We start from the raw sequence: 26,540 nt of genomic DNA, 5'->3' as shown, positions 1-26,540 counted from the left end.
AACCAGCCACTCTTTAATTCGATCACGAACCGAGAAACATCAAAGGAGAAATCAAATTTCCTTCCAATCGAAACAAAGCCTAAAAAAAAAAAAGTAGAGATGCGAAAGAAGTGAGAGAGAGATAGACGTTACCTCCGATTCTGAGATGAGACACGAGAGGGGCAGCTGAGAGTCTGAGACTGAAATCTGAAGGTCGATCTGCGGGGAGTTGTGAGAAGACTGAGAGGCCGAGAGGGGGCGGCTGCTGAGAGTCCGAGATACGAAGTGAGAGAGAGATAGAGGTTACCTCTGATTATGAGACGAGACACGAGAGGGGCGGCCGAGAGTCCGAGACTGAAGTCTGAAGGTCGATCTGCGGGGAGTTGTGAGAAGACTGAGAGGCCGAGAGGGGGCGGCCGCTGATGGTCCGAGACACGAAGTGAGAGAGAGATAGAGGTTACCTCCGATTCTGAGACGAGACACGAGAGGGGCGGCTGAGAGTCCAAGACTGAAGTCTGAAGGTCGATCTGTGGGGGGGAGTTGTGAGAAGACTGAAGGGCGAAGGCTTGAGGGGAGAGGCCGAGAGGGGGCGGCTGCCGAGAGTGAGACACGAGAGAGTTGTGAAATGATGAGGGAAGGGAGTGTGACTGTGTGAGAGACTATGCCCTAATGGCTAATGGCCTAAAGTAATGCGGTAATGAATTGAATGGGCCGAAGGCCTGCTGGGAGTGGGCAGCCTGAAATTCGGGACTGAGTGATTCCTGGTGTGGGCTGGGCCTGGAACTGGAAGTAATATTAATGGTTGGGCCGAACTGGGGATGTGTTCTGCAGGTTGGGTTGGGGTTGCGGGTTGTTATGAGCCCAACCCACAACCCGCCCCAAACACTTCGGGCCAGAGGTCTAATGGGCCGAAACTTAAAAAATAATGTTGCGGGTTGCTTTTTTCGGGTTGGGTTGGGGCGGTGCGGGGTGGGTTTGCGGGTTGTTCGGGTTTATGAACACCCCTAGCCATTACCGATGGCCAATAAAACAAGTGTTACTTGTTATCCTCTTTGAAATAGTTGCATCGTTGCAAGTTGGGCATGCTAAATAGCCCTGACCACTCCATCCAGATAAACTACTACGAGCAGGAAAATCATTAACTGTCATGAGCAACATAGCCCGCATCTGAAATGATGTATTCAAAACTGCGTCACGTACAATGACTCGTTTATTCCACAAATCTTTTAGCTCATCCACAAGGGGCCTTAAAAAGACATCCATATCCTTTCTGGGTGCATTTGGGCCAGGAATCAACAATGTCAACATCTGATAAGGATCCTTAGTGCATAACCACGGAGGAAAATTGTAGGCCGTTAAAACCACCAGCCACATACTGTATGAGAGGCTCATGTTCCCGAAAGGATTGAAACCATCAGTGGCCAACCCCAAGCGAACATTTCTTGGTTCACGTAAAAACTCAGGATACTTTTCATCTACCTCCTTCCATTCATTACCATCGACTGGATGATGCATTAAATCCTCATCATTTGAACGTCCACGGTGATGCCACGTCATATCTTTAGCTGTGTGACGAGAACCGTATAGATGCTTCAACTGATTTGTTAACGGGAAATAACGTAGTACTTTCCACGGTACTTGTTTAACTGATAGTCCGAGACACGAAGTGAGAGAGAGATAGAGGTTACCTCCGATTATGAGACGAGACACGAGAGGGGCGGCTGAGAGTCCAAGACTGAAGTCTAAAGGTCGATCTGCGGGGGGGAGTGGTGAGAAGACTGAAGGGCGAAGGCTTGAGGGGAGAGGCCGAGAGGGGGCGGCCGCCGAGAGTTTAGGCCACTTATATAACACTTTTAAATGCATCAACTTCACTAAGAAATTTAAAGACGAATACTTAGTGCAGCCTGGATACAATCCCACCTGGAGCTTAGAAAGTAGATCCTTAAATTCAACGTATTGTGGATCTTCTAGTGGCCTAAAGTAATGCGGTAATGAATTGAATGGGCCGAAGGCCTGCTGGGAGTGGGCAGCCTGAAATTCGGGACTGAGTGATTCCTGGTGTGGGCTGGGCCTGGAACTGGAAGTAATATTAATGGTTGGGCCGAACTGGGGATGTGTTCTGCAGGTTGGGTTGGGGTTGCGGGTTGTTATGAGCCCAACCCACAACCCGCCCCAAACACTTCGGGCCAGAGGTCTAATGGGCCGAAAATTAAAAAATAACGTTGCGGGTTACTTTTTTCAGGTTGGGTTGGGACGGTGCAGGGTGGGTTTGCGGGTTGTTCGGGTTTATGAACACCCCTATTCTCAAAGCTGTGTAATTGTTTGCGGGATATATTTCAAAGTCGTGTCGTTTAATTTGTTTGCCTTGTCCTTTCCTCTTTCTGGTTCTCTTTTCTTCTTTTCCTTCTTCCAGAAAGTTAGAACCCTAGTTATAGACCAGTTAAAAGTGGAAAACGACGACGTTTTAGGCCTGTTTCTGCAGCACTCGCCCAATTCTTCACACAATTTGCTCGCATCTCTGAAAATGCCGATCAAATGGTACAACATTTTCACAATTGTCTCCATTTTCTGATCAATTATTGCTTACGTAACATCTCTAATTCTTCCAATTCCATAATTCTCCAATTTGGGGTTTTTTTTCCTAGGGTTTTGCCCTGGCAGCCCAACGCAGGGACGACGGCGAGCAGCCAAATCGTTAATGAAGTGACGCAGTGCGTCGAGAGCATGAATGGCGTCAAAGATGGCCGGTGGAAAGCCACTCTCACCTTTTACAAGCCTATGCTACGAGGTATGATAATGAATTTCTCAATCAATTTCAAGTGTTAGGGTTTGGGAAAAATCGATTCTTTACTATTCGGTTGGTTCAAATTTTGGGGGCAGATCAGACTCTAGCTTCGGAATTCCCCCGCGATTTTCTGGGGATGTCTCTGCCCGAGCAACCCAGCAAATACTACTTCATAATCCGCGGGCAGCGCTTGGTTCTCGAGGCCGATTCGTCAATTCAGACCATAATGGATAAATTGCAGTCGTACAAAGCCAGAGTCTCGCTTAATTTCGAGGTTTTTCCACGTCGTATTCGATCTTTGCTGCAATTTTTTATTTTTTCGGTGTTGAGACAACCAAGTTGATGAAACAAGTTTTATGAATTTGGTTTTGCTCTTTTTTTTTAATTATTATTATGTTGTTTAGGGCTTTCAATATCAACTTGGGGATTTCCAATTGAGAGTGGGGAAAGTTTCTCCAACTCATTCTGAAGCTTTGAGAGGAATAGTTATGGAGGTACTTCTTTATGGGCTTGCTTCAAAATCTAGATTGGTTGAATTTTATACATTGTTTTGTATATGTTTTCCCTTTCATTGTTTTGGTTGAATTATAATTTTACGTTGTTTGATGTCCTACTTTTTCTTGAAACGTCCTATTTGCATGATTAAATTGTGTTGAGGGCGTAAGCGCAGTCTTCATAAAAACTCCATTGAAGTGATTTTGAAGACTATGCTTAAATTGCGTTTATGTGCTTATTTCTTATTTGAATGAGCTTAAGCTTGAATTATTGGAACCATTGGGACATTGGTGATTTCATTTTGATACTGTCCACAATGCAAAACATGGGAAGGCAATGCCTCTGTGCTTATCCTCATTTTCTTTAAGTGCGTAATGTCAACTTCTAAAGAAGATATTTTTAGGCAACTTGAGTACATACTGTTGCCTTTAGTCCAGCAGATTCAAAGCCCTGATCAACAGTGCCGTTTGACTTCCTGGTGACAAATTAGGCTGCACTTTTTCTGTACTATGAACTTATGAGTTGACCACTAATATGTTATCGGGTTCTGAGAATCATGGCTTTGGCATGGACAAATTGACTTCTCATAGCAACTTAGGAAATTTGATAACGAAGAGTAAAGTTTCATCTAATGTACTGCTTTCCATGCTTTTCATAAACTTAAGATAGACGGAAAAAAAAAATGTTTTCAGCTTGTTCACCTAGTAGCCTTGGTTATTTTCCTGTAAATTTTACTTTTGTGACGTTATGGAAAATTTACATCTTTTGAATTGAAAATACTTTGCTTATCACAGGTTGAGTACCTCCCTATTTCATCAATGGAAAAATCGAGGCAAATGATGGAAGAGTTCCTTGATATATGGCAAGATGCTCTGTCAAAAAGATCATTACCAGGTCACTTCGTGCATCTAGAACCAAATTTTGCTGATTTTGGTCTCGGAGACCTCTATACCTCACAACATACTGCGGTCCAATATGCTACTGTTGTTGCTCAAGTCATATCAACAGTACAAGCTGGGCAAGCAGTTAGAAATTAGGAATTGAATGAAATATATATATATATAACTTGGGGGTGGGGCAATTTAAAGTTACTGTTAAGCTATGTCTGCAACCACGTAAATGCAAAGGATTTCTGTTGTAATTTTCTTGTACGACAGCTTTCTTTTTGCTCTGGGTCATTGTATGCGTAGTTGCGCAACCATAGTTTTGTATTCCTTCTAGAACACATACCCCTGCATGTTCTCCCAAAGAACAAAGGCTTGGACCTTGAATTGTTTTCCATATTGCTAGAAGAATTTATGCGAGAGGTAATCAGTGTGTAACGAGTCGTCAAGTTACAAAGCTAAACTATCCAAAAACAAGATGACAACTCCTTGAGATAAAATTTTCCCAAATTGCATCGACCCCCACAGGAATTCCAAGTATTCTATTTGGCGTCATAAAAAAAAAATTGAAACTTTAATTTGAACGTAGATTTGATATCTCTGCTCATCGTTTCACTTTTTCGTTCTTTTTGGTCAATGAGGCCTGTGTTTCTATCTTTTTTGTGAGAGAAAATAAACCAAACCGCCCTTCAGGATATGTTTAGGTCCCGTTCATTTACCGATTCGAGTTTTGTTATAGTAAAAAATTTTCAGAAACGGTCAAATTTAACTTTTTTGTTACAGTAAAAAGCTCTCACATAAAGTCACATTTCAACTCAAATTAAAAACTCGAATCAACGAACTAAACGGATTCTTAGTTCTCACATTTAAATCAGTGATTTTAATTTATTAGTGGAAACTTTATGAGGGAAAATTTTTTTAAATTCAAGTTCTTTATGAGATGTAAAATATTGTTAGCAATCAGAATTATAGATTCAAGTATATATGCTAAACGGTAGGGGTGTTCGTCGGTTAAAAACCGTCGGTTTTGGTCGGTTCGGTGGCCAAACTAATCATGTCAGTTTTCTGAAAGTTGGAACCGAAACTGAACCGCACCTAACAGTTTTCGATTCGGTTAACCGAAGTTCGGTTTCGGTCGGTTTTCAGTTTTGGTAATCAGGAAGGTTACCTCAGTTAACTATTAGGTTACCAGGATCTTTAGTTGTATTTTTGACCCACAAGTACGAAAAAATGTAAAACTTTCCTTTAATGCAAAGTTGCAAACACGTAATCACAATAAATGAATACAAAGCACAACATCAAAATTGATAATTGCACAAACACAATTTTAAAAAACATTTAAATTGTCATAACTTATAAGTAAAGAAATTAAGAAGTCCAAAGCATAATTAAAAAGTTCAACTTCTCATAAACCTCGGTCGGTTCAGTTTTTAACCGACACTCTACACGCAAAACCGAAACCGAACCGACTTTTTAGGAATTCGGTCGGTTAACCGAACCGATTGTGTTCGGTTCCACATGGCACTGTCGTTTTCGGTTTTGAGCGGTCGGTTCTTCTGTCGGTTTCGGTTTTATGGTTTTTTTGTACAGTCCTACTAAACGGACCTAAAATGTTTATTGCACCTTACTACCTTAACTCTTTATAATTTGATAAATTTTCTTTTCCCTTTTTTTGTAATTAACCTTCAAATTTTTAAATTTAAATATTTTATGAGATGAAAAATACTGTAGTAATCAAAATCATAAATTCAAGTATATGTTCGGACCTAAAATGTTTGTTGCACCTTACTACTTAATTCTTTATAATTTGATAAACTTTCTTCTTCTTTTTTGTAATTAACCTTTTAAGCTTGTTTAAACCATTATAATGTGGTAAAATTTCAAAATACTATTTAAAAATTGATGATAGGTTTGTTCATGTATGTTATTGGCACGTTACTCCTTAAACCTTACATTGGCAAATTGCCCATAAATTATAATTTTAGTAATTAGCTCTCTTTTGTCATCAATTTGAACCGGTTTAACTAATTTAAATGATTACTTTTCAGAAAAAAAAAGTTTAAACTATTACTTAGCAATATCAAAATTTTGAGGACAATTTTTCAAAGCACGAAAAATTTAGAGGATATAATTTCAATAACCCAAATGCTTAACCAATCTAATGCAAATTTAATCGTTTATCTTATTTTTTATGCATAGAAAAGGGAGAGATAATTAGCAGATTTTAACTATTTAAAGTAAATAAAAAATTTACTCATTTTACGAGTCCTAAATAAATTAACGAGATAATTTTTTTTTTCTATTGCTATATACTTTAAATAGTTTAAAACATAGAATAGAAGACAAATACTTCATTAAGTTACAGTCTTGATTTTTTTACTAATATTTTTTTAATCAAATATTATATTAGTCAAAATGATATTAATTAATAATAAATAGTAAAAACTGAAGTTTAGGGCCCGTTTAGTTCACTGATTCGAGTTTTTAATTCGAATTAAGATGTGATTTTATGTGAGTTTTTTACTGTAATAAAAAAATTAAATGTGAATGTTTCTAAAAATTTTTTATTATAAAAAAACTTAAATCAGTAAAATAAATCAGGTCTTAGTAATTTTATCATTTACTTAATTTAGTCTATAAGTTTTGTAATCTGTGAAAAACTTAAAAAATAAAAATAAAAATAAAGACTAGTAGACAACTAGTTATATGTTATTGGGCCTCGTTTACTACGTGAATTCGAGTTTTCAATTCGAGTTGAGATGTGATATTTTTAGAGAATTTTTTACTATAATAAAAAAAAATAAATGTGATATTTTTGAGAGTTTTTTATTGTAAAACCTTAAAACTGAAAATTTAAATACAAAGGAGGCCTTCTGCACGTTGTGCATACACACTTGTATATATATTCACGAGTCATACTCATACGCCGCACATTGGCGGCGGCGGGTACTTAAACAGCGTCTAAGGCAAAGTTCCGGGGATTAACGGACGCTCGCGAATCCTCAATCATTTCTTAATTCCCTTTTGAAAAACCGAACTTCAATTCGCCAGTGTCGTTTGGGACGAGCACCAGCTTAGGCTTTGTACTTGGTACGTACTACTTTTTCCTCCGCCAACTCCCTTCTCTTCATGTGCTTCGATATTCACATCTATAGCTACACGCAATTAATTTTTCTTTTCTTTTTCACTTTAACCCTTTTGCGTTTGATTTGATTAGATCCTCTTGTGATTTTGTTTTGTTCTTCAATACCCATGTCTTTGTTTTGGGTTCTTCAAAAAATTTCCAATTTTTTATTTTTATGTGTCTCGGTTGAGAAAGAAAGGATTTGTTGTTAAATCATTGAATTACGTTGGAAAAGAATTGTATCTGTAACAAAGTTGCAATGTCACTCCTCACTTTGAAAGGAAGTTTGATTTGAGGGTCAATTTGCTCAGCTTTTTTTTTTTTTTTTTTTTGGTGTAATCTTACATTGAGATACACATTTCCGTTCTGTGTCTTTATTCTTTCTGTGAAGCATCAATATGATATGTTAGTTCCCAAAAATCCAAATGGGGTGAACAAAAGCTTGTAGAAAATATGTTGCAAAGTCTCATATAGGTCTGTGGAGATTGATATGACATCTGTGGTCTTGAACTTTTTGAATGATATTGGTGATACTTCTGCTTGAGTAATTAGTGTGCTGTATATAGATTGCCATCTACAAAACCCAGTTGCAAATAATTAAAACTCGGTTTTTATTGCAAGTTTTATCTCACTCTTGCATAATGATAGACTTTCTCTATTGACTCTTGTAGTATGTGACACTTGAGAAAGAATTCCAATGAAGAACATACTTTGTACTGACTTGGCAGAGTTTGATGACTGATTTAGTACTCACTGGAGTTATAGCTTTTCAGTCTTATCACGTCCTTTACAAGTGTTATTAATCTAAGAGACCTGGGTTTAAAAAATTTTATTTTCATTCCTTCTTGTTTGAAGATTATCATCCCAATCCCATGGATCCAGCAACTCTCAAGAGCGAACCTGATGCCCCCCGGAAGGTTTGTTTAATACCCTTCCTTTATACTTGAAAAATAACATTTTATTCTGCCTATTTAGGCTTTTTTCTTTTCTGAGAGTTTTCTTTGATTGCTGCAGAGGAGATTCATGCCAAAAGCTCCCCCTAGCCGGGTACCAAAGGCTGAAGTAAAAGCGTAATTATCCCACTTTGCTGAAGCACCTACGCAACATGTTTTTTCATGTCTTATATTTTATTCTAAGTCATTTCTTTTGGCAGTGAAGTAGTTGAAGAAACTGATGCGGACCAGGCCAGGGTTTTGTTGAGACGCTTCAATGTAATACTCTTTCTTATAAATTCTGTTTACTGCCTATAATTTTTTATGTTTAATGTTTTGGCTATGAAATTTTCATGTTTGAATGTGTAATACTAATCTTGGCTTCTTTCATAGGAAGGTTCAACAAGGGCGAAGCCAAAAGTCGAGAAGAAAGGTAGTCTTTCTTTAACTCATCGTGCTTTGCCATGATTTGCTGTGCCTTTTAGAATTCCTAATTAATCCAGTTTAAATTTCTAAATCTCAGTGGCAGCTGCGCAAGTTGCATTTGGTTATGGCGGTGCATCAAACACCATAAGATCATATGGTGTTCCTAAGGGTGGTTATAGGAACTCTCAAGGTCCACCTGCTACCCGTATGCTATTTACAAGTGCTGCTTTTCTATCAACTGTGAACAAGTCGTTTCCAATGCATGACATTAAAAATCATGTTCTTACAGATGGAGCATTTCCTTCGGGCACACGACAGGAGAAAGAATACAAAGAACCATGGGTGTGTTACATTACAACCGTCCATGGTGTCTACTGTCCCCTTTTGAACTGTTCTCTAATCTCCCCTTATCTAAGCTATGGTTTCTTTTGGATGCTACTGCAGGATTATTACAGTTATTACCCTTCAACTCTTCCTTTTAGGAGACCCCATTCTGGAAATCCAGGTATGTCCTGAGGGATATAAACAGTATTGGATACTCTTGGAGAAAGAAACTTAAAAGGCATCATTCAACTTGACCAGTTGCTAATTCAATTTGCATGATTACAAAGTTCAAAATTCATGTCATGCTATGTTGCGGCCTTTTCGGTTGTTGAAGGTTTTCTCCAACTTTGTTGAACTCTTGTAGAATTTCTTGATGAGGAGGAGTTTGGGGCAGACACAGAAACTATAAACTATGACGAAACTTCCGCAAAAGCAGCTACAGAACTTGGTCTAGTGGTCGGTAACTTGACATCAATGGTGAAATGTTACATTTATGCAATGCTTTGAAAACAGTTGTGATGTTTTTGTTTGCAGGAGGAGAATCCCGAAACCAGTATGATCTTGCTTCAGCTACCTCCAATTATGCCGTTGATGAAACGATCAGCTAACACTGCAGCTGGACAAGAGGCAACCAAAAGCTCACCCGCACCTGTGGTTGCACAGGCCACGCACAAGGCGTGTGCTTTGCACGAGTTACCAGCAGGCTTCATGGGGAAAATGCTCGTGTACAGGAGTGGTGCCATCAAGCTGAAGATCGGAGATACCCTTTATGATGTGAGTTGAGTTTGCAACAAAACCTTATAGCTTAGTTTAAGCGAAAGTATCATCTTCTTATCTTAACTTTTAAGGTAAAGTTACGAACTCTATTTAATGGGTGCAGGTGTCCTCAGGTATGGATTGTGTTTTTTCACAAGATGTTGTGGCTATTAACACTGTGGAGAAACACTGTTGTGCTGTTGGGGAGCTCAAAAAGCGAGCCGCTATAACCCCTGATGTAGACTTCATTTTGCAGAGTATGGCTGATTTATGATTGTTTCTGCTCTTTCCCCCACACAGAATTTTGCCTTATAGATTATTCAAACTGATGTGTGTTTTTTGTATGAAAATTATAGATGTTCTTGAATTCTCTTTCTTAGGCTTCTATTTGTTAAAAACAGAGAAGAAAGATGAAGAAGTTCCGATCTAGAGATTAAATATCATTTTACAGATGTTGTGTACTACTAGTGTGTTGGAACTCATTTGAAATAAATCTGCCCCAAGAATTTCTCTCTTATCCAATATTTTTGCTTCATTTATTTATGTTCTTTCTGACAGAACTGTGTTTGCTTCTGTATCCATCTATTTGTTTACTTCTGAATACCAAACTTTACGAAAGATATTGACTTAAATATAACAGCAACTGTAGGAATCAAAGAAGCTGAAAAGAGTAAAAAAAACACTCTAGAAACGACAATGAATAGGAGAACATCGACCAAAGAAACAGCGATAACTCCACTGATGTCTACCAAAAAGAAAAAAAAAAAAAGGAAAAACAATGTCTACATTAATGGACATACTCAAAACAGCGTTTATTTATCTCCAGCAACGGCATCATTTGAAAAGCGACAATTAATTCTGTAAACGACATCAATGACTAACAACAGAGAAACCATAACTTCGAATAAAAAGAACATGATCTGGAGAGAAAAGTGAGGACCAACTTTGATAAAACGAGGAGATATCAGAAGAACGTCAATGATGAAATCATAAAAACGACAACAGAAGAAAGACAATAAATAGAGAACGACGTCAACTGTAGAAACTATAATAACTTTACAAAACGACTGGCATGAACGAAAACATCAATTACAAAGACGACAATAATTTACAGAAACGATATGTATGGAAAAACAACATATAACGGCTACTTATATAAGCGACACTAAAATAAACTACGACTTCCAGAAGAAGGAAGAAAATTGTAAGTGACATGATTTTTTCTCAGCTTAAGTCACAACTTAAATTCTATTGCTATAGTATTTTCTTTAACAAAAATTCAAATTTTATTTTTTTACTACAATATTTTTCTCTCACAAATACAACTCAAATTCTTAACTTAAATGGTAAAACAAACACCCAACACAACTTTAATAAACTACAAACCGAAGATACAAGAATAACTGTGATTGTTTAACGTTAATGAATAACGTTAAGCAACCAAAACCCCTGAAAAAACGACAATGAAAAAAGGCATCAACTAGAGCAATTATATTAGCTTTTCGAAAAAAATCAATAATTTAAGGAACAAAAGACAGCACGCAAAACGACATACATAAGAAACGACATTTTATTTATACACGCCAACAAAACTGACGATATCATCAGAAGATGCGACAAGTAACAGAGACACGAAAACTATTGAAATCATAATGGCTTTACGAAACACGGACATGAAAAGACAATCAATTCACCAGGCGACAATGATTTTAATAAAATAAATAAACTGAAGATACGACAATAATATTAAATACGACAACCTACAGAAACGGCAAAGAACATAAGGAACGATATGAACTACAGAAACGATAACAAGTAAACTTCAGAAAACGACAGACCTAAAAACATCAATTTTTAGTTCTAAGAAACGACATTCAGAAGGACGTTTGATTGAAAACCAACATCAATTGTGCAAGCGGCGACAGCATAGAAAAGCAAGATAAATTTGAAAAACAATTAGATCCTAAAAATATGAATCTCTTTGTAAAAAGACAATAACTAAAATAATAAGAGAAGATTATTGAAAAACAATTAGATCCTAAAAATATACATTGTTTGTAAAAAGACGATAACTTAAATAACAAGACAAGAGTTCATCGTATATAAAAAAAAAAAGAAAAAAAAAAGAAAAAAGACAAGATTTCATCGTCATAAGAAACAACATTGACTGTAGAAAACGACATTTAAAACAACATTGACTGTAGAAACGAAATTAGACAACCGGTATAAATATTTATTGCCTCAAATCTGAAAAATATTTATTGCCTTACCTTATGGACCTATGATGATGATTCAAAACCACCTTATTTCCACTCATAAAACGCTTAAAACATGAAAATTTTAGCTGCAAGCTTAGAGTTGATGCAGAATGATTTGAGCTCCATGTTGTGGTTGAAGAGTCATGACAGTGTAAGGAGCATGAGCATAGGAAGGAGAGAGTTCCAATGAGAAATGTTGCAGAATCATAGCCAATGCAAATTTTGCTTCTAACATGGCAAGGCTTTGGCCAATGCAGGTCCTTGGGCCCCACCCAAATGGGAAGAATGCAAGCTGGTCCTTACATGCCTTCGCAACCCCTTCTGAGAATCTATCAGGTTTGAACTCTTCTGCATCATCACCCCAAAGTTCTTGATCATGATGAATCAATAGTGTAGGCAGATTAAGATCAACCCCAGCTGGGATCGTAATGTGCCCAACTTTAGTTTCCTTGTAAGCATGTTGGTAAAGAGCAATCACAGGTGGGTATAATCTCAAAACTTCATTGAGTATCATTGTTACCTGCGGATAGTGATTTTTCAGAAGTTATTCTTTTCATTTTTTTATATCTCGTATTTTGAGGTTATATACAAATGATGTGTTGTGTTTATATACCTTCAGATTTCAAATTTATGCTCAATTCTTACACTTTCCCACTCAACGGTCGACTTTGACAACAAAAAGACAAAAAATCCCCTAAAGAATATATATATATATATATATATATATATGATGTGGAAGACATTTTAGTCTTTTCATAGTCAAAATCAACCTTTGACCGAAAAAGGGTAAGGATTTAACGTGAATTTGAAATGTTGGGTAAAAATGAAAAAACAACCCATGTTTTAACATCATATTTGATGAGGGTATTGCAAATAAGTTACATGTTTTAAGATAATCTATACTCACAATTTTGAGGTGGCTTATAGCTTCAAAGTTGGGCTGTTTCTTTCCACAAAGTTCTAGGACTTCTTGCCTTGCCTTCTCTTGCCATTCTGTGTGGATAGCTAAGATGATCATAATCCATGTTAACCAGGTTGAAGTTGTTTCTTGGCCAGCAAGGTAGAATTGTTTGCATTCCTCTATCACCTCTTCAACAGTCATTCCATCGCTTTTATTGCCTCTTGCATGTTCTGATAAATTATTCTGGTTGTTAGATTGCAGAAGCAGGCCTAGCAGGTCATCAACCTTGGATTGCCCCGTTTTCATCGAGTTCGTTTTGTTCTCGATTATTTTTCTCAGCAATGAGGTGATCTCTTTGTCCAACTTCTTTCTCCTCCTATTCTTTCTTGTTGGAACAAACCTATACACGAAAATTCAACAAAGAATAATCGGAAAAAAAAAAAAAAGCTAATTAGTTCCATGCCTCTCTGTTTTTTCTTCCTATTTTCATGTATACAGAAAGGCCGAAGAAAAATATGGATTGTAATCGAAAAAGTTTTTTTTTCAATGGGGCACTGTAAGAAAGAATTAAAGATATTTATTAAATGGGGACATAGTTATTTGTTTCGATTATTAAGTGGGAGCAGAATTATAAATTTCTTATAAAACAAGGTGTAACAATATATTTCCATTATTTCAATGGGGACACAATTATAATCTTTCTTGCAAAATAAAAGAGCATCTAAAATTTTTTGAAAAAGAAACTATAGGGAAAGTCATAATTTCAAATTTTGAGTGAGGCACGTGCCCCCTTAATATAAAGTGGCTTCACTACTGATTGTTCTTTTTATAAATGGGTGAAAAAACACACTAGCGTTTGCATCAACTAAATAGGGTCTGTTTAGTTCGCTAATTCAAATTTTTAATTTGAGTTGAGATGTTACTTTGGTCCCGTTCACTTCACCGATTCGAGTTTAAAATTTAAGTTTTGCTACAGTAAAAAGTTCTCATAAACAGTCACATCTAACTTTTTTGTTACAGTAAAAAGCTCTCACATAAAATCACATTTCAACTCGAATTAGCGAAGTGAACGGGGCATTTATGTGAGAGCTTTTTTCTGTAACAAAAGAGTTAGATGTTACTGTTTTTAAGAGTTTTTTACTGTAATAAAACTCGAATCGGTAAATGAACAGGGCCGAAAACATTGCACCTGAATCCAGGAATGTACAAGTTCTGCATTGCTTCAAGGGTTAGCTTTATTAGCTCCTTTTGAAGTTCAAAGATCTTCTTCCCTTCTTCATAGCTGCTCCCAAATGCTACTCTTGAAATGACATCTGCTGACGTTCTTGAAGTTCGATCCACATATCTACTTCGCAAGTTCCTTCCACATTGACCATCTTCTTCCATTGTTCTATCATCTTGCCACAACTGAATGTAAATGCTGGTACCATTTCCTACAAAAGCAAATACAAAGTTAAGGTACTAAATAAAGAGTTATCAGTTTATTAAGCTCAAGAGCATTTTTCAGATAAGTTAGTATCAAGAAATTCATCATGGAACCTTCAATCTTTCCAAGTTGAAAGCAGGGTTTATTATCCTCCTGTGCCTGGCCCAATCTTCGCCGTGTAAAATTGTTAGTCCCGATCTGTTTAGAAAGCGAATAGAAGGGTTTATAGGAGGTTTGCCAAAGTGTCCAAGCTTGTTGGAGAGAATCTGCTTGATCAGCTCCGGATCCTTGATGATCAGCCTTGGTGTTTTCCCCATCCAACACATTGATATGTTCCCTATGCAAATACAAGTAATTAGCTTTCTAATTTCCACAAACAAGATTACTCTTTGCTATATAAAAATGTACCTACACGTTTTGTCTTTCTAGTACTGATGTACAGATTATGAGATGTGAATAATCTTTTTGAAAACTACAATATATCTGAAAAATTGAAGGAAAAAAAAAAAAGATGCACTGCATCGTGTAGTCAAATCTCAACCGCTAGTTTGTTGACAAAAATAAAAATGATCTTGGTTATTAAAGAATTTCAATGATTTAGATCGTTTCTTTTCATCATTCAAGAACTGAAATTGGTTTGCAAGATACATCTAAAAAAAGAGGAATGTAATGAAACTTTTTCTCAAAATTTTTAGGGGTTGTTCTTTTACAACGAAACTCAGAAAAAATTTAAACTCGAATTACAATTTTATTCAAATTCATATTTTTTTATAAAATTTGAGTTTAAACTCGAGTTTAGAGCTAAACTCGAGTTCAAGTTTCTCCTTCAACTCAAGTTTATAAACTTAAACTCGAGTTAATGAATAGTATTTTTTCTATTCTTAAAAATGTCATAACTTTTTCATTTTAATTATGATTGAGATGATTTTTTTTCTATGCATTCACAACGAAAAGACGAATAAAACCTCACCCATATACCCTATTAAAATTTTTCATCACCATTGAGTTTTTATTAAAATACTACTAAATATAAATTTAAGTTTTGACCCACCCAAACACAAACTTAAATAGATTCTTAATTCAAATCATAACTCAAATGTGCACTTTCAAACACAAACTCAAGTTACAACTTCAACTCAAGTTATAACTCAAACTCAACTCAAGATCATCACTCAAATCACCCTAACTCAAAAATGTGAAAAAACAATCCCTTAGATATTGGGGTTGTTCTTTTGCAACGAAACTCAGAAAAAGTTTAAATTCAAGTTACAAATTTATTCAAGTTCATATTCTTTTGTAAAATTTGAGTTTAAACTCAAGTTTAAGTTTTCCCTTCAACTCAAGTTCATAAACTCGAACTCAAGTTAATGAATAATATTTTTTTCTATTCTTAAAAATGTCATAACTTTTTCGTTTTAATTGTGATTGAGATGATTTTTTTTTCTATGCACTCACAACAAAAAGACGAATAAAACACCACACATATACTCTATTAAAATTTTTCATCACCATTAAGTTTTTATTAAAATACTATCTAAATACAAATTTAAGTTTTAACACACCCAAACACAAACTCAAATAGGTTCTCAATTCAAATCGTAACTCAAATGTGTACATCTAAACACAAACTTAAGTTACTACTATTTCAACTCAAATTATAACTCAAACTCAACTTAAGATCATCACTCAAATCACCTTAACTCAAAAATGTAAAAGAACAATCCCGTAACTTAACGTACATGAATAATAAGCCAAATCAAAATTAGGAGGTAGTACAAAGTTGTGCTTACCATATTTTCGCACTGTAGTTAGAGTGAACGGATCAACACGTGGAACGATCTGGTGGGTTAAGCTAAGTGGCTTTGACCATGCCTCAGTTATCAGCCTCACAAACTCTTTCATGTCCCCAACCAGTGGCTTGTAGGGGGTGCCCCTTATTCCTTGTTGCTTTAAGTTCCTCTCTAGCCATTTTGGTCTCAACCAAATGGTATAGGACGCTTTGGCAACACGATAGAGTAGCACAAAGAGTGAAGAGATTGCCAATAAATTTAGCACATAGATTTCCATACTTTATACTCTTTAGGAGTTTCAGTTTTTTTCTGTGTGTGTGTGTTTGGTTGCTAGGAAAATCCAGAGTTTGAGCAATATATATGGATCACTTTTATGACATGCTCCATATCGATGTACTTGCGTTTCAAGTTTTCAGTCAAATTCTTATCAACTAGAGCTTTCTATTTTTTTTTCTTTCCCCAAGTCGATATGGATTAAAACCTTGTAAGTTATCCGTTTTATTAAATTGTTGTGTTTTTCGTGACTTTGACCAAGCTATTCTTGGATGAAAAGAAATGACCAAGAAAAGCCAAAATCCTAACGAAATGCTTTTGAAGGTGTGGACAAAATTTGTGGTTGGCGTAAGGATAAAGATTTAGCCCAAAGTAAAGAACAAAAAATGGAGATGTAAAGATGAACATGATCTCTAGCCGACCGTGAAAAAAAGGAAAAATAGAGAAAATTATACATGAGTCTTAATTTTTATCTTTTATTTTTTATTAATATTTTTTTAACGAATATAGTTATTTAACTCCAAAGATATATATGTCAAAAATAAAGAGTAAAATTTTATATTCATATACTAGTGGATATTTGTCTCCTTTTCTCAAAAGAATATACGTGGAGAATAGAACTGTAAATTTAAACTAGGCTAGACGTATGATTTATGGATTAGAATCATAAAATTAGAATTATTTTTTATTTACGTGTATTTTTTATGAGAAAAAATACTATAACAAACCATGAACTATGATTCGAATCGAGATACGAATTTTCTAACTAAACAACCCTTAAATGAGCCGGCTTGAAATGCGCCACTATTGCTCTGGGCACGGCCCAACCCAAACTTTCAGGCTGGATTGGGCGGAGGTCCTAAACCCAAAATCTTATTCAAACTGAACCGACCTGAACACTCTTTGTAATTTCTTTAAACTACCTTATAAAATTTTGAGTCAAACTAAGTCAATCTTCTCTTTTTAGAGTCGGCTCGGTCTGGCTTAGGGCCGGAGAACACGCCCCATATCAATATATAAATATATATATATATATATAGACACATAAGCGGCGGTCTGATTAAAAAATTCAAAGTTATAGAAAAACATTTTATTTTCAGTTAATTAAATATTAACTGTTTTCAATAAAGCTGAAAAGGAAAAAGGTGTGTAAATTGTTTTCAATATATGGATCATGGGCTGAAATTTGCGGGTCTTAGTCATGGGAGAAATCTGGGCGGGGTACATTACAATTTCAACCAAACCCATTTTAGAAACTCTCTTGAACAGCTGATACATAGTCTCGTTCATTTTACCGATTTGATTTTTTAGTTTTAAATTTTTATAGTAAAAAATTCTCAGAAAATGTAACATCTAACTTTTTCTGTTACAGTGAAAAATTCTCAAAAAATATCATATCTCAACTCGAATTGAAAACTCGAATCCGTGAAATGAACGATGCTAGTAATGCAAATTTCAAGTCCCCGTGGGTGCCCGTAGAGGGGTATTTTCTGAGGAATGGGAAATGACACATAAATTTACTTGAATTTAGGAGTTGGCCTGCATTGTTTAGGCTTTGAAAAGTATTCGTGCCTTTCCGTTGAGTGTACCCACAGATTTGTTAGGAGCACCTCCATAAGAGAACCAAACAAGTAGTACATAGGCTGCAGGATTCTCAAAATTGATTACGTACGTATATTTATTAATGGACACAGGACCTTCTTTAGCAGGTCTGCCGTAAGATTAGTTTTTGATTTAAATTCCAACTAAAATCACATTAAATTAAAAAAAATATACAGAATAAATAATTTTTAGTAAAGATTTAACTGCTAAAATGTAGAGAATTGCTGTAATATTCTGGCATGGAATCCCTTTGCTACATTCCAGATTCTCTGCCACCTCAGACGATGATGTCCCTCTTATGTTCTTGAAGTGTATATCACTCAACTTCACTCTTGATGGTGCCTGCACATTGTTATCAAAAATCCGATTTAACCATTGACATATATTTACCATTCTATAACATTTATATATATATATGTATATAGTTGTATAATAGTATCAGACTATGACTAAATTTCTTATTGTCACAAATTTCGAACGCTAGTACGTTGAATAAATGTCGTAGTATGTTTCTCACTTCGATATGTTATGTGGAAAGCAAAGCCTACACACATATATCTATGTGCGTGTGTGTGTTAAAAAAAGAGAAAACCAGCAAATGGTGGTAAACATCAGATCAATTATCTGCAGGTGTTACCTTGGAAGAACAAGATAAAGATGGACAATATGACTGATCAATTTAACTGAGGGTGTGGCTGCTGTAGTTCTCTTCTGTACACACCTCTCAAATGGTTGGAATAAAGGACGTTGCTTAATTTTTTGAAGTAACAGAAAAATAATATGTACTTTTTGCAGATTGCTATTATGTATATGCCCAACTCGGAAGACCAGGACCACAGAACTTGTGAATTTTGAGTGTCCTCGTATCCATAGTTAACTGAAGTTGATATTTCTAATTTATGAACTACTTTTCCTCCATAAGTAAGTACACATACGAGAGTATATAAGTAAAACCCTAGGAGAAGGGAATCATATATATATATATATATATGTCTATATATATGAGCTTTACCTAGCTTTTTGGTTTGGAAATTGAAGATGCAAGGCTTGGGAAAATCTTAATTAAGTAGGGAACATTAAAATTCATGGCGATAATTAGTTGGTTTCCTTTTCCTCTTTTTTTTTTTTTTTTAAACAAAATAATTCGTTGTTTTCTGTGTAATTGTGTGTGAGTAATGACTATATAAGTACTCCAGTACTGTGGTAACTGAAGATTCGTGATTGTAAAATGTTCATACCCACAAAAAAAAAAAAAAAAAAAAAGAACACTACTCTATAAGTAGAAGTTAATAGCTCTCGTTTCTGAAGTAAATTAGTGCAAAGAAAAGTAAAAGGATAAGTACCTTTCCCCATTATTTTTTCCCCGTTCCAATTAAAACTTTCCTGTATTTTCCACATATATTTCGCAGTCCTAATGTAAAGAGTGCCATCTTCATTGAGCTTGGTAATTTTCACCTAATACACTAATCTATTTAAAGACAGTCGACATTTATAACATGAATTTTAGTCCTCATGAATTTTTTCCCTACCTCTTTGACAAAGCTAACTGCTAGCTCCAATAGTAAAAGGAGTTTACTTAATTAAGGTCTCAATATGCAATAAATAATTAGAGATTTCTTAGAAAAATACACTTCTATATTTCAAGCATTAAATATGTATAATAAATTATCTATTCTGCATCCTTTTTCATTCTCCAATTCTCTTTCATTTGAGAAAAATTGCGTGTTGTTAGCATAAATATATCATTTTCTTTCGTCCACGAAACAAAGTAATTTTCAGGTAAATGCCAAAATGCTTTCTTTGTTTACGTTTTGTATTTTTCTTTTCTTTTTTTTTTTTTTTTGAAACGTGGAAATTGAGTGTTTAAGGAGACGAATAACGACGGACACGCTATAACTATATATGTGGAGATCATTGATGCTACAGGAAATCTTTTACTTAAAAAAAAAAAATGGTTACTTGAGGAATTTATTTGGCTTTAAAAAACAAACTATAAGCAAAACAAATTAGAGCAATGTATAAAAGAAAGGAAATTTTTCCTTAATTAAGTACATATGGCTCTCATCAATTAATTTATTTGTTCAAGTTTTTTTCCCAGACAGCCTAGTAGTAATATTTAGACAGTAGCTGAAGCACAATAACTACAGAAGTTCAGAACATGACTGACAATTAATATTTTCACGTAATTAGATATATATCTAACGAATCTAGTACTGCAACAACTAACATAATAACAATTAAGTTCAACTAATAATTAATCAGTCAACCAGTTTTCTTCATCGCCATCGAAGAGTACTGAACTGAAATATTCGAATTCGAGGCCCGCATTTAGCGCCCGAACATCGCTCCGATCTTGCACCAACATTTCCTCGGAGAATAGTAGATCACTAAGATCAGTACTACTACTACTTTGGACGTCCCCATAATTAGTACTGTTATAGTACTCGGGAAGAAAATCCGAAACCTGATAATCTGAATTCAGAATATCCGCAAGGCAAAGCTCATCGTCGACGGCGGCAGCGGCGGGGTTGAGATTCACGGCGAAATCTGCGGCGGCCGAAATGTTGTTTTGATCATCTTGACCGATATCTGAAGTAGGGTTACTAGTACCAGCTGCAAGGACTGGTTTCTCGCAATTTGAAATGTCGTAATCGCCCTTTAAATTATATGGCGATGTAGACTCTTTGTCTGCATGCAGGTCACGGCCGTGGCCAATTCTGTGCGGCTGCGGGTGGTTGAGAATGACTCTGGTGCACTTGGCGGCTTTGGTCCGGACCACTTGCGTCGCCGTAGCCGTCTTATTGGACGGTGATGCCGAGCCGCCACTCGACGACGGGTCATTGGTCAGTTTTGTAAATTTACGTGAGGGGTGGTACTGCTTCTTGTTTCCAGTGGAATTAGTGGTGTTTTGTTGGTGGTGACGATCAAGCTGGACTTTTTTGCCTAAATTGGTGTTCCAGTAATTCTTTATTTCATTGTCTGTTCGTCCTGGAAGTCTTCCCGCTATTAGCGACCATCTGAAATATTTTAAACAAAAAAGATTAAAACTAACACTAATTAAACTGTGAAAAACTCATATCAATTTTTGTATACATGTATTAAATTGTAGAATTATATACCTGTTGCCCAAAAGCTTGTGAAGCCTAATTATAAGTTCTTCTTCGTCGGGCGAAATGTTACCTCTCTTGATATTTGGTCTTAGATAGTTCAACCAACGAAGTCTGCAACTTTTCCCACATCTTTTTAAACCTGCAATTCGTTGAAGTTCAACAATACATACATGTAATTTTCATATAGGAAAATAAAAACCCACAATATTATTAATATAATATCACAAATTGAACCATTTTTTTTTTTTATCATAATTACCTGCTTTTTGGGGGAGGTTTCTCCATCGGCCTTCGCCGTGGGTTTTGATATAATCGATGAGGATTTTGTCTTCAACGGCAGTCCAAGCGCCTCTGTTCAAGCCCTCCTTAGAGCAACAAGGGTTTCTTCCCATTTCCCCAGAATGCTCAATGCTCTCTCTTGTGGTTTGAAAAGTGGCCGAAGAGAGATTTTCTTAAATTTGGAATTTTGGAGGGTACTTTGAGTTCTTTGATTGATTCTCCAAACGACACGAGTGATAGTTATATATAGTTGCATCTTATCCTACTAATGTTGATTTTATCATTCATTGAGAAACTAGCATTTTCGTAATATGTTGTTTTCAATGTTAAATAAAGCTTTTTTATTAAGTCATTATTACAAAGAGCTAACATCATATTGATATTTCCTTGTTATGATAATTATTACAAAAAATATACATATATATTTTACAAAAGATAATTGTATTTCAAATTGAGGAGATATACATACTAATTTGACTCGAATGACCTCATAACAAAGGAAATTTAGCCCTAACTAAAAACTGATTTTACTAGTAAATTCTAATGAAACACACAAATAGATAAAACTTGCACTAAATTCCCATAACACAAGCCGAAAAGGTGCGCCAATAATATTTGAGCACACATAAAGCTTTTTCAACCACTCCTATATGTCGATGGAAAACTGCAACTGATCAATACGAAACAATCTATAGCACAATGGTGTCACTCAAGAACCTTTTTAACGTTCCTCAAATAAAAAAAATAAAACTTTTTAACGGGCAAGACTCACAACCAAAACTAAAGAGTGTGACGGCCCCCTTATTATAGACAAAAAAAAAAAAAAAATACAACATAAAACAATGCTTTTATTTTAGACAAATATGTATCACTAAGTAGATCGCAAAGCCCGAACATAAAAAGAGCCACATGAGTCGATCCGACAATCGCGAGTAGAGAGGCTAGGGAACGCAATGTGCATAGTTGCCAGAAACAACATAGATGGAGGCCAAGATTCTGGATAGAAGTTTTTTTTTTTTTTTTTTTTTTAATGAAAGGCTTAAAATAAGAATTATTAGAGATAATTGAGTAAATAAAAAAATTAAAACAAATATTTGAGAAAAACTAAATTTTTCTTAAGGAATATTTGGTTGTATAACGTTTTAATGGTAAAATTGTTATTGTCTCCAAAGTTTAGTGGCTGAAATTGTGTTTTACCGTGTTAAGGGAGTTGTGATTACTTTTAAAATATCATGTCATTGTAATTAAAGGTAGAGAAGACCTTTAGGTGTTGTGTAGATTTTTTAAAATTCTAATTCAAAATCAATCAAATATAAAACAAAAAATTAAATAAACGAACAGATGTTTTTGATGAAATCTAATTAAATCTAACTAAAAAATCAACTAAATTTAGAGTATTCCTAGATTTCCAACCACAAAATTTCGGTATTAATTATTATTCATTTACTTATGTCTTTCTCCTTTATCGACTTTCACATATTATGATATGCTTCTGTCGCATGTAGTCTAAATATTTTTGCAAATTAAAATACAAATATAGGGACGGCTTTGCTAAACTACATTTATTGCACTCTTTTTTATTTATTTATTTATTTATTTTAAAACTTTGGGTGGGAAATTTAACTCTACATCTAAAAGTGGAATCATGTACGTATTTATTGCTAAATTACGTTTACAACCATCTTATTACACTCTTTTATGTATGTGATTTAGTCAAAGCATCTACATTTCCTTATTTAGGACCATTTCTCCTATGTTTTTAAGAATATATTTCAGTTTGCAATTGTTGAATTGGTTATACCTCATCACTTACACACACACATACTACAGTACATCTAAGAAAATCAGTGTATTGGGGTCTTTAGTAGACACTAATGGCATACAATTAATTACTACCTAATCGGATCAGGAGGCCAAATCAAAGAAATTAGTAGCTGCAGTCACTCCAGGGGCTAAATTTTTATATATCTAGTAGACACAAGTTCATGTGAAAACTAAGAAATGTTGTAGAAGAAAATAGAAACATAAACAATTTTGTGAGCAATAATGCAAAGCAGCTGTCTCTTCTTGCAAAATGTGACAAAAGTTATGGGAAAGAAGAGATATGCTATAATTGGTATTAGTGCTTCTAGAATGCACCTAATGTTAAACATATATATGAGATCAACTTCATGCAATATGCCAATAATGCTCTCCAACTTTCGAACTAATTTTGGAATTAAATAATTGGAGTACTACACTGTCAAAAAGGTGCATACAAAGAGCTTTAGATCCCGTTCATTTCACCGATTCGAGTTTATAATTTGAGTTTTGTTACAGTAAAAAAAACTCTCATAAACAGTCATATTTAACTTTTTTACTACAGTAAAAAAACTCACATAAAATCACATCTCAACTCAAATTAAAAACTCGAATCAACGAACTAAACGGGCCTTAACCGCCTAAGCTGTGATGGCATGCTACTGGAGTGAATATATAGAAGTCTGGCTTAAAGTTTGCAAATTAATGACCATATAGCTTTCCTAGCTAGCTTTCTAGCATAAAGCTACCCAAAAAATGAATAAATAAAAAGACTTACAAAATTTCAACTGCTGCACCCAGAAATTGAAATTACTATTTGTATTGTTGTAATTTAATTACTCAACTCTTTTATTATGAAAAAAACGAAGAAAGATACAAATTATAAAGTATTTGACTGCTGAAAGTGGTTAATAGACGGGAGAGGGGAGATCTTGAAGGTTCACTTCTATTATACTAATTAGATAGTAAGTTTGTAACCAGAAGGTTCGGGGAATGGGGAAAATGAGACAAATATCCCAGATTCGGGGAATCGCCTAGTTAAAGAAAATGAGACAAATATCCCTCCAGATGCATGAATCTTGGATTTTTATCCTTTATACTTGATTAAATACACTTTAATTAAAAAATTATATTAGTCAAAAGAGTATTAATCAAGAATAAACGATAAAAATTTTATAACAACGCATTTAAAAGGTGAGTTTACCAATTTTTCGCAAAGTTAACATACATCCTGGCCATCCTGGTCCTATTTGCCGAAAGGCAAGGTCAGCCCGTATGTGGACTTATGTGAGACGGGTCAGGCCGACTTGTTCGGCCCGTCCCATATTTACAGTTGTAGTGCACACCACCGCAGATTTTCCATCATACATGGTGTCTGCAAAGAAAAACTCTTTCATAATACAATGTACATTAATTATTGTTAATATATGCTATCATTTGTGTCGAGTGCCCAGGTAACACTGACCAACACTACAATTAAACCTCTAAAAATTAATACCCTTTCCGCCATGAAAATTTATTAGTTAATTGAGACATTATTTAATCGAGATGAATCAATATTCTTGGGAACAAGTCAAGGCTGGCTAAAAATATTATTAATCGAGGTTGTATTGTATTAATACAGAGAGTGGTAGATAAGCACGTGACATTAGTTTTTTTTTTTTTTTTTTGTTCTTTTTTTAATGCAAGCATGACACGAATAGTTGACTCAGGCAAAATTGTCCCTTGTCAAAGTAGAGAACCCGAGCAAAGGGGGTTTTCAAAGAAAAATAGTGTAAGATCCAAAGGAGATAAGTACATGAGACAATGAACTTTTATCTCTTTGATTAGCCTAAAGCTCCCCAGGTATATGTGTTGAATTAAACAAGTAAACGAATATATAACACCTTACACTAACCAGCAGCACAATTAGCCAAAACGTTTCACGTGATAATTATGAATAACAATAAATAAATAAATAAATTATTAAAAAGAATAAAAATAAGTAAATGAATTAAGGGATGTTATTGTCATGCTTCATGCTCCATATATAGGTCATGTTTCTTCATGCTCAAGAGTTGTTTCCGTAACACTATTGAAGAAAGCAGGCTAACTCTCTTTACAAATTGATCAGATAGCTAAAATAGCGGTAATCCCTGACTCGTATAGAGCCCATTATCAAGTTGTTCATCGGAAAGGCTCCTTCCATCTAGACATCCAAGCTGGGAAGCTAGTCACTAATTCTCTTTTTTCGTTTTCCCCTTCATCCATGGATATTATGCAAAAACAAGGAAACGAAAAATTAAGGGAAAACAAGGCCTTTGCTAACTAAACTTATACATTGATAACACTAATAAGTACATATGGACCGCCTCGATTGATTACGTTGCACTATGAGACGACACAAAATGAATAATTTTTCACTACCAAGAAGTACGTTAACTTTAAATGCAAATGGATTCGGCAACTATGCATCTTGCTAAGGTGCATTATTCCATCAGGCATCAACCATGCTCAAACCATGACACATAGGATGATCATGCGGGTGAACCGAAGTTCTTCACCTATTAAGCACAATTTTTCTTGTACAATTCATCTGATTTTCTAATTAGAACTATTCATGGTAATCCGTCAGCTGCGTATTTCAGTCTGGTTCTATGGGATCCTCTAATGCACCATAACTGTACTATACTCGGAACTTCCTATATAAATCTAAACAAAACAGCCTCCAAAAGGCCCGTACTCGCTTCTTAAGTTCTACATCATTCAGCAAAAGAACACTGAATTTTCATTTTTGACTAGAATAACTAAATCGCAGACACCCTAACATACTATCCCCTACTAGTGTCGTTTTTTCCTCCCGATTTCTCTTGTATTATGCTGTGTTACATCAGTTTCTATCTCACTTGAATTGCCACTCAATCCATAATTACAAGTGACAGGTGAAACTTCTAGAGGAGAAATAAGTGCAGTAGAAGCCTGAATGGTTACTGATTTACAGAAACACAGAACAAGAAGATGAAGATCGTGTATCAGTTGCTAGGTATGTCAGGATGACAAGGCAGGAAATCAAACTGGAGAGAGACTATTGGGATTTACGACACGGATAGCAGCCAAATGTTGATGTACAATCAAGAACACAAACGGCGTGCTAACAAAAATTCGGGATCAAGAGATTTCCTGATAGTCAAGGAAGCATCAAGTAGATAAAACAAATAGCGGAATTTCACCATAGACCAAGTCAAATACGCAAGTTAAAACAAGCCTAGGACATTTGTAGAATAGAGTGTGAAACAATTGCCTGGGACTCGAAGTCGAAACTAGTCAGATGGAGTAGACAATCTACTAGTTAGATACATATATATATATATATATATATATATATATATATAGAGAGAGAGAGATCTCTCTCCCTAA

The 26,540-nt window shown here is 35.2% G+C and overlaps 3 protein-coding genes and 1 pseudogene across 5 annotated transcripts; 2 read left to right on the top strand and 2 right to left on the bottom strand.

The window, feature by feature from the left end:
* The first annotated feature begins 2,357 nt into the window (after positions 1–2,357).
* Positions 2,358–4,616, top strand: LOC21409985 (mediator of RNA polymerase II transcription subunit 20a). Of its 2 annotated transcripts, XM_024161445.1 has the most exons (5): positions 2,358–2,517; positions 2,625–2,767; positions 2,860–3,038; positions 3,169–3,258; positions 4,054–4,609. In XM_024161445.1, exons 1-5 carry the CDS (start codon positions 2,504–2,506, stop codon positions 4,294–4,296), a joined length of 669 nt encoding a protein of 222 aa, XP_024017213.1. In that variant the 5' UTR covers positions 2,358–2,503; the 3' UTR covers positions 4,297–4,609. The 2 variants fall into 2 exon arrangements, with proteins under 2 accessions (XP_024017213.1, XP_024017214.1); XM_024161446.1 differs by lacking the exon at positions 2,358–2,517 and having other exon boundaries at positions 2,524–2,767; positions 2,865–3,038; positions 4,054–4,616.
* A 2,438-nt stretch (positions 4,617–7,054) lies between these two features.
* Positions 7,055–10,220, top strand: LOC21409984 (DNA-directed RNA polymerase III subunit rpc4). 2 transcript variants are annotated; one of them, XM_024161457.1, is made up of 11 exons: positions 7,055–7,233; positions 8,123–8,184; positions 8,282–8,337; positions 8,421–8,478; positions 8,593–8,632; positions 8,723–8,815; positions 8,915–8,967; positions 9,070–9,130; positions 9,314–9,405; positions 9,484–9,723; positions 9,830–10,220. In XM_024161457.1, the coding sequence occupies exons 2-11, from the start codon at positions 8,140–8,142 to the stop codon at positions 9,977–9,979; spliced, it is 888 nt and encodes a 295-aa protein (XP_024017225.1). In that variant the 5' UTR covers positions 7,055–7,233; positions 8,123–8,139; the 3' UTR covers positions 9,980–10,220. The 2 variants fall into 2 exon arrangements, with proteins under 2 accessions (XP_024017225.1, XP_024017224.1); XM_024161456.1 differs by having other exon boundaries at positions 8,723–8,830.
* A 1,727-nt stretch (positions 10,221–11,947) lies between these two features.
* Positions 11,948–16,388, bottom strand: LOC21409983 (annotated as a pseudogene).
* A 3,821-nt stretch (positions 16,389–20,209) lies between these two features.
* On the bottom strand, positions 20,210–21,457 carry LOC21409982 (transcription repressor MYB6). Its single transcript, XM_010091826.1, has 3 exons — positions 21,325–21,457; positions 21,075–21,204; positions 20,210–20,972 (listed from the first exon to the last, which is right to left on the bottom strand). The coding sequence occupies exons 1-3, from the start codon at positions 21,455–21,457 to the stop codon at positions 20,210–20,212; spliced, it is 1,026 nt and encodes a 341-aa protein (XP_010090128.1).
* Positions 21,458–26,540: the final 5,083 nt, after the last annotated feature.

This window comes from Morus notabilis, unplaced genomic scaffold (assembly GCF_000414095.1).
Source record: "Morus notabilis unplaced genomic scaffold, ASM41409v2 Scaffold329, whole genome shotgun sequence".
NCBI lineage: Eukaryota > Viridiplantae > Streptophyta > Magnoliopsida > Rosales > Moraceae > Morus > Morus notabilis.
Note: the sequence above shows the minus strand (reverse complement) of the source record. Positions and strands in the feature narration are given on the sequence as shown.